General features: G+C 40.4%; 1 protein-coding gene across 1 annotated transcript; it reads left to right on the forward strand.

Moving 5' to 3' along the window:
- Window positions 1–1,847: 1,847 nt before the first annotated feature.
- On the forward strand, window positions 1,848–6,343 carry lrpap1 (low density lipoprotein receptor-related protein associated protein 1; the record flags this gene model as incomplete). The annotated part of the gene is given in 4 exon segments (NM_001292632.1): window positions 1,848–2,003; window positions 2,798–2,880; window positions 4,396–4,572; window positions 5,724–6,343. Coding segments are annotated over 4 exon segments (485 nt in total), but the record flags the coding sequence as incomplete, so codon positions are not given.
- Window positions 6,344–8,929: the final 2,586 nt, after the last annotated feature.

Below are 8,929 nucleotides of genomic sequence, written 5' to 3' on the forward strand. Positions count from 1 at the left end.
AATAAACTTTAGATTTGATACAGCGCCTTAGGAGACTGCTCAAAGCCATATCAAGAATGCAGTGCCTCTTAGTTTGTAGGCGAATGTGGTAGCTGATTTGTGCACAATAAGTAAAAAATCCTACTGTAGATTTACTGTAAATTAATGATTAATGACAGGGCAAACAGAGACCATTGGTTTCCTTGTGCTGCACAGGCACGTGCCCTCCTGCCTTTTCCTACATTCCATCTGAACCACGTGGGCGTGGCCGCAGAGCATTAGTGGTGGGTTGGGGGGGGTGGGTTGATTAACATTATTATTATTATTATTATTAGCTTTGCTTCACTGATGATAACAATAATAATCTATTATTATTATTATTAGCTTTGCTTCACTGATGATAACAATAATAATCTATTATTATTATTATCTTTGCTTCACTGATAACAATAATAATATATCATTATTATTATGCTTATGATACATTCACTGATGATAACAATAATAATATATCACTATATATATATTAGCTTTGCTTCACTGATGATAACAATAATAATATCATTATTATTACTACTACTACTACTGGAGGGGTGCAATTTGATTGAACCTTACTTTGCTTTTCCTCTTGGCCAGTTTCAGCACCTGGCCATCAGGGTGGGCGACTTCTGGCTGGCGTGGCCAGGGCTTGCCTTGGGCAACCTGTTTGCTGAGGCTCCTCCTGCCCTGCTGCAGCTCCTCACACACCGTAGGGGCTGGAGTGGTCCTCTCCTCATCCTCATCCTCATCCAGGGAGAGCCTCCCACAGCTCTGTGCAGCTCTCTCTGGGAAGTTGTCCATTTCACATCTGTTGCAAAAACCACCACTTACTTTTTTTTCCCCCCCCACCCCCACCCCCCCACCCCCACCCCTCCACCCTTTTTTGTTTTGAATGTTCTTGTTATTTTTTTTATTTCCAGCTCTTCTGATATTTTCCAGATATTTACAGGAATGAAGGCAACAGAAATGGTATATATCTCGAATTCCCTTTTTTTGGGGCTAAAAGGTAAAATTACATGTTTGTGTTCAGCTGATGGCTCCTAATTATTATTATTATTTGTTTTGCTTTCCTTTTCGCTTTTTAAACGAACGTACACCCCCCCCCCCCAAAAAAAAAAATGAAATGGTATATATAGTTCTGTCTTGCCCCCCCAAAAAAAACTTCTTTTTTTAAGGTAAAATAAATGGGTGGAGGGTTTTTTTTTTCAGCTGATCTCTAATTTTTCGTTTCTTTTTTTTCTTTTTAATTATATTAATCGACAACAACAAAAAAAAGGAAAAAAAAAGATGATGAAAGGGTATATTTTTTTCTTGCCCTCCCCTCCCTCCCCCCTCCCCCCTCCCACCCGAATCACTTGGGTTTTAAGATTAAAATAAACTCCTGGTACTGAGAGCTGAAGTTACCTGGGCTGGAACTTGTGTGTGAGTGAGTGGGTGAGTGGCTCAAGTTTTACAGAGAGATGGGCTCTGCTGTGCAATGTGTCTGTGCACTTCGCACTGTGAGACCAAAGCTCTCACTCACATTCTCAATTCGGGCAAAACGCTTCACAGAATATACTGTAAAGTGAATTGACTGTTTATTTTGTGAGCGAAACCTGGCAGCCAATTATGCACAGCAGTGTCCCACAAACCGTCATGGATTGAGTGACCATATTATTTTTTTTTATTGAAAGGATTATTACCTGCGGAAAAGCGATCTGCCAATCCCAGGTTCCTACTTACGGCTAGATAAACAGAGGTGTGTAGAATAAGGAAACTCCGAGGGTACAGTTATTTGTATATTAGACAGAATGCTACCAAATATATCACTAAATGCTTCACTTTGCCAGACATTCAACAGAACGTGATCAACCCATCAGAATCACATTTAAAAGAAGATTACTTGCACACCAAGCATTCGGTGCTGAAAGATAAACATCGCAATGTCCAAGAAAGTTTTGAGCGCTTACGTAAACTCATCCACCAAGGATATGATGAAAATAGTGGTACAGTTCTTTTCTTCGTTATAAGTCTTACATTACTGTTATCGTGGGTGATTAGGAACACCCTTTCATTCTGAGTGTTATCTATGGTTATATTTTACTTTGGTCAGAGTGGAAATCCTTGTCATATAATATTCGTTTTCAGTTATTTGAAGAACGATTGCTTTGCTATCGAGTGTGTCGTGAATAAAGGGTTTTGTAATTGGTTCAATTGCAGACTTGTTAATAAATAGCGGTAGTTCTGATAAATTGAATAGATTTTGCAAATATTTCTGTCAGACTATTGGTGTAAAATACTTCTTGAAAAGTAAAGCAGATGCAAATATGGGCTAGTTCCATCAGTATCAATATTTCCACATTTAGGTATTTATAAATAAGTTTGAAACCTAAATGTGATCAATTTTGAGCAACTTTGTATTTAAATGAATAACAGAAATTCTGTAAAAAGAACAAACTTTTTTTGTGTGGGAAAGTAGTCTAATCCTATTTTTATTTGCTCACTTTAAATGTCCAACTGTTTAAGTCAACATTGTGTGCTAATTAGAATTGCTTGCGCAGACGCACTTTAATTTAGGGCCGCATAGTGCTGGACGAAATAGGCCGGTTTTACAATAAAACCGCTTTTTAAAACTGCTACTATTTTGCCTTTGGGAAGCATGGTAGTGAAAAGCCCAGTGAGGCAATAAATAAACTATGAAAATGAATAACTGAATCAAAATATGAGCAGTTTTCTCATGCTGTATTTGTGCTTCGTTCCTTGAGTTAAATCCAAGTTTAATAACTTTGTTTTCTGACAGAATTTTTTGAGCCTAGAGTTCTCGAGCTGTGGGATATGGCAAAACGATCAAACTTCACTGAAGATGAACTGGATTCTATTAAGGTAAGTGAATTTATAATAACAATAATCCTTGCATATTGATATAGTGTCTCTGAGACGTCTCAAACAACAACAACAAGATTCCATTTATAGAGCATCTTTCATGTCGGGAGGACGTCCCAAGGCGCTGTACAGTTGCGTCAGGACCCGAGCGGGGGGAAATGGTCAGGGTGAGGGGAGGGAAGGGAGGGAGCGAGGAGGGAGTCGAGAGGGGAGGTGAAGGCACGGTTGAAGAGAAAGGTCTTGAGACCGGCCTTGAAGGAGGAAAGGGAGGAAGCGGCGAAGGCACTGGGGGATAGAGTTCCAGAGCCTCGGGGCTGAGAGGCTGAAGGCCCGGCCACCGATGGTAGGGCGGTTGGGGCGGGGGATGTGGAGCAGACCGGAGCCAGAGGAACGGAGGGTACGGGCAGGTAGGTAGGGGGATAGTAGGTCGGAGAGATTTATGGCCACACTATGAATATCATTGCTAGGTAGCTACTGGAAACTAGTATTGATTTAACAGAGACTTACCTAGACTAGTACAAATGTTTTATTGGACACTTCTTGATGCTCCCCTTGGGCTTTGGAGTCCACGTCTTGCCCCACATTCCCATCATCGCATCCTCACAAAGCCCTTCTGTCTCCCTCTCCGCAGTGCATAGACATGAAGATTCTCATTTTTAATTGCCCTTCTCCCCCCCCCCGAGGGCTTTGTCCATGTAATTTTCTTCAACCTTATGTTGCAGCTTCTATTCTCCACACCTGGTTTACATGCTCGTCTCCTCAGCTCTAACATCTGAACCTCTGAAATGCTTCCAAAACCACTTAATCTCACTTTCTCCGGACTTTTTAAATTCTTCTAAAGACTTGTCTCTAACCAATCTCTAGATTCCACTACTTAATGCTCAGTGACCATTGTTCAAACCTGCAAGTAACAGAAAATATTTTCGTAAAAAATGCAGTAACGTACTGTACCTTGTAGGTTGAGGGAGAAGACTGTGAGAACACCATGTGATCTAGAATTCGAATTCAAGATCCTCATCCTCACCTACAAGGCCATTCACGGCCTTGCTCCCTCCTACCACTCCGACCTACTAACCCCCTACCTACCTGCCTGTACCCTCCGTTCCTCTGGCTCCGGTCTGCTCCACATCCCCCGTCCTAACCGCCCAACCATCGGTGGTCGGGCCTTCAGCCTCTCAGCCCCGAGGCTCTGGAACTCTATCCCCCAGTGCCTTCGCCGCTTCCTCCCTTTCCTCCTTCAAGGCCGGTCTCAAGACCTTTCTCTTTGACCGTGCCTTCAGCTCCCCTCTCAACTCTCTACCCTCTCCTCGCCCCCTCCCTTCCCTCCCCTCACCCTGACCATTTCCCCCTCCTCGCCCCCTCCCTCCCCTCACCCTGACCATTTCCCCCCTGCTCGGGTCCTGACCCAACTTACAGGGCCTTGGCACGTCTTCCCAACGTGAAAGGCGCTCTATAAATGAAATCTTGTTGTAGAATGGCAAAAATTCATTCACTTTCAAATATGGTTGACTGTAGGAAGAGCTCAAACACTTTGAGACCAAGATTGAGAAGCACCAGCATTATCAGCAACAGCTGGATTTGTCCCATCAAAAACTCAAGCATGTGGAGAAAATGGGAGACAAGGAGCACTTGTCTCGCAACAAAGAAAAATATGCAATGCTGGCGGACAAAACAAAAGAATTAGGTTACAAGGTAAGTATCCTTGTCTTTTTGTTTAAAATATTAAATATGTATGTTTAAATTTCCAAAATTTTCAGCTGTTTTGATACAAAATGGATAACTAAGATCTATTTAACTTCTGCTATTAGATGTACACTGTAAACGTGTGGACTTCTAACCTTGAGGCATTTTCATCACAATCTGTAGCCTAGTCTTGTGCTGTTTAAGGTTACTATTAGTCGGACCCATGTACACTTTATTTTAGGAGGGAGATAGATAAGAAATCTTATTGATGGGTACTGTTTATTTCTACACTTAACTTTCTTATGCATCACAGCTGCAAACTGCTTTTGATAATTTTTTGAAAAGAAACCTGTAAAGCCTCTTTTGAAGTGTTATGTAAAGCTGATTGAGTGGTGAGATGTTTGTTAGCTGTGTAAGTCAAATTGTTTATAGCTGTTCTAATTCATGGCCATCCTTCGGATGAGTCATTAAACCCAGGTCCCATCTGCCTGTTCAGGTGGACGTTAAAGATCCAATTGCAATGTTCGGAAAGAGAAGGGAGTTTCTCCCGGTGTCCTGGCCAACAAATTACCCATATAGAATTGGTCACTCACTTCATGGCTGTTTGTGGGACATTGCTGTGCACAAATTGGCAGGCACATTTGCCCACAAAATACAGTATATTTATGGCTTCTGATATGAATCTCACTTAAAAAAATAACTTAGTATCAATTCTTCTGAATTCAGAACCCACTACTGGGTTATGATTTTTAAATAAATGGCCTGTCTACCCAATTCACTGCTGACTATTAACTTTTTTTTACTTTGTGTATCAGCTTGGCTCAGTACTTTTGCCTCTGGGTTCAGAATATTATGAGTTCAAGATCATACTTGAGCCAAACAGTCTAGGTAATAATCCCTCCACTATTTCAGGGGGATAGTGTTAATGTGTCAGTAATGTTATCTTTTACAAATTATTTTGTGGGCAAAAAATTAAATTAATTGTTTCCCACACAAAAAGCAGTCAGGCCACTTTACAATATATTTTCACTGAAGCTTTGAGATGTCTTAATAATATTCCAAGGAATATTATTATTTTGGCAGTCTATTTTGTCTTCATGTTGTCTGCTTAAAAGCACGCAATATTTCACTAAATGTGTCTTTTGTTTTCCTTTCTTTAGGTAAAGAAGCACTTTCAAGACTTAATGGGTCGACTGTCAAGAGGAGGGCTGAATCATAATGAGTTATGATTTACATAGAGCTTTTCTTATTACTATTCCATTCCCATCGTAGGACTATTTACCAAAGCCTAGCAATTGTAAATCAATGGTTTCTTCGTCTCCAATGTTTCTTGGAGTTTGGTAATGACTGGCCTCTTGTTGTACATACAGTAATTGAAGCCTTTTGGGTCAAGAGGTGATGACAGTGCTGTAGAACAGTGGATCAATAATGAACTAAGATTTTCTTGACTAATCAAAATGTCCAGTTACTCCTTTATATACTGATTATGTTTGTAACTTAAATTCAGAAATGACTATCTGATGGTAAAATGTCTTTTTACTAATGTTTTGATTATTGATAGGTGTGTTTGACCTGCTCCCATAAGGCACATATTTTATTTTAGTTTCATTGATTTGTTATACTGCCTCTAAACAGCAAAAGCAAAACTTGAATGTCACGTGCATAGTTGGTACATGTACAGAATGTACTGTTGTAGCATTCAGAAACATACCTCTATATCTAATTTGTAGAAGTGATGTAACAACCTGCTTCCTGTATCAAAAATAAAAGTTACACAACCAAATCATTCTTATTTATTTTTAAAAGTTACAAGAAACAGGTTAGACTGTGAACCAGAATATTCACTGAATCATTGAAAGAACAGTGCTGTGGAGAGGACACAAGTATAGTTTCACGTAGATCACTATGTTCAGTATTTACAAAGCTAGCCCTGGCCATGCCCCTCATCACATGTTGCCATTTCTAGAGGTACCATTTCACTCCCTTTTCTGTCCCTCAGTCACCTTTATCCATGCTGACACTATTGTTCACACCAGTCTTAGTCTTTACACTTTTCATGTGGCATAATTGCATATGCTTTTCCAAGTTTATTTGTGAAACATCAACTGGATTACCCTAAAATATATACTCAGTATTTTTCACAAACAATTACATAAATAGGATTTGTTGATTATCGCTTATTCCTCACCTTTTCATAATGTTTGCCCATCTGCTAAGATAAGGCCAGTTTAAGGGGTAATTCCTTTTTTTAAAAAAAGACTATACAAAAGTAACATTCAGACCATGTGTTAGGTTTAAATATTCTTATGGAAAATGGTAATTGTGTTAGAGATGGTACAAAAGTGTGACAAAAGAATAGTACACGCCCAACTACAGAAGAATTAAGGTTTTGATACGTTTAACCATGGTGATGGAGTTTCTGCATGTGTCAAGACACCTGGCTAACCAAATAAAGATAGCATTTACATGAGTAAAAAACAAATTCTGGCTTTGCTGGTTTTCAAACTGATGTTAAAGACTTGTTGGAATAAAAAGTCCATCACAAAATACAAAAATCTATTAATTTTACAGTTTAATCCAATTCTAGATCATGTAATTCTACAATTACACAGAATGATATGGCATGGAACATAGGAACAGGAGTAGGCTATTCAGCCCCTCAAGTCTGTTCTGCCATTCTATATGATCGTGGCTGATCTGTACCTCAACTCCAATTACCCATCCTGACCCCATATGCCTTTACCTAACAAATATAATGAGGATAACCATTCAGCCCAACTAGTCTGGGTGTTTGTACTGCACATGTGCCTCTATTCCCTTCTGATTTGTGTATGCATCAAGATTCTGCTTAAATATTTTGATGCTTTTGATTCAACCACAGCATCTGACAGTGAGTGCCATGTTCTCGGTCCCCTCTGCGTGAAGAAATTAACTAGGTGTCTAATGCACCATTCTACTACCAAAATACTAGTTTTAACTAAGCGTGCAGTGGAGAATTACATCACAATGAGGATGCTGAGCCGATGTGTTCAAGGTGTCACAATTGTTTCCATCAGGGTTTTTGTTAAGGTTTTATGAATTCAGTACACTCAGTAATCAATACATGTACTTCAACAACTGGAACAAATTACATTTGTATAGTGCCTTACACGATGAGACAGGCGCTGGACAGTCAAGGATTTGGACCTAAGCTGGGAGTTTGGATCGGGAGGGTTGGAGAGCAGCAGGGTAGGGATAGCAGGGTGACCGAAGGCATGGTCAAAGAGGAGGATCTTGAGGCAAGGGAGCGGGAAGAGGCAAAGGGACTGTGGGATGGAGTTCCAAAGGGTGGGGGCAGAAAGGCTGAAAGCCTGACCCCCTATGATGAGGCGGGCTGGGCAGGGCTGGAGCCTGCTGAGAGGAGTGAGCTGACAGGTCTGTATGGAGTTAGCAGGTCACTGAAGAGCAAGGCCGCAGAGGGCTTTGAAGACCAGGATGAGGATTTTGAACCTCTATCCGCTGAGGGATGGGGAGCCAGTGAAGTCAGACACGGTTGAGGGAGCTTGGTGCGGAAAGGACATGAGCTCCAGAAATTTTCCACCTTTATTTGCTGCCCAGAACAGGGTCTTTGTTATGTGCAGTGCAGTGTAATCGGTCTATATTGAGGTTGAGAACAATATCTAAACACACAAAGATTCAAGGGTACTGAGCTGGTTGGAAACAGGTTTGTGCTGCAGCTCCTGAAACCAACAGTGGTACCTACTGGTTGAATGGGGGAGAGCTAATTCCCACACTATTTAGGACTGGCTCCATTGCAGATCAGCAAACTGGATAATAGGATTTTAAGCAAAATACAAATTAGTTCCTGCTAAGAAAATTGTCTGATCAGGAGTTATACTATTCCTATAGCAGCCCCATGGCTACTTTCATGTCAGAGACCAATGGGGGATAAATAGACATGCAGAAAATAGCATTCTACCATATAGTGACATTGACAGAAGCTTATTAGCAGAATTTTATAATATCAATTATCCTTGCATTTGATATAGCGCCTTTTCACATCATTGAGATGTCTCCAAGTGCTTGACAGAATAAAGTGAATTGACTAATATTTTGTGGGAAATTTTAGGTTGTTCTCTAATTGGAAGGAGAAAATTGACAAAATGCAGGGAAGAGGGAAGAAAAATCCTGAAAACTTTACTTTAAAATTGCCTCACACACCTCCCAGTTTAGTATTCAAGTTGTTTTGTAAACACATTGTCACAAAGCTGGACGTGACATCATATTTTGCCTTGCCCAGAAAGTAGCCAAGCTGTTTCATTTCTCACACATCCCCTTTGGTGTCAAAACAGTGGTTCTTTTGCTTGTTGTCAAATCATAAAAAAAA

Source organism: Callorhinchus milii, unplaced genomic scaffold, assembly GCF_018977255.1.
Source record: "Callorhinchus milii isolate IMCB2004 unplaced genomic scaffold, IMCB_Cmil_1.0 Scaffold1, whole genome shotgun sequence".
NCBI classification, from domain to species: Eukaryota; Metazoa; Chordata; class Chondrichthyes; order Chimaeriformes; family Callorhinchidae; genus Callorhinchus; species Callorhinchus milii.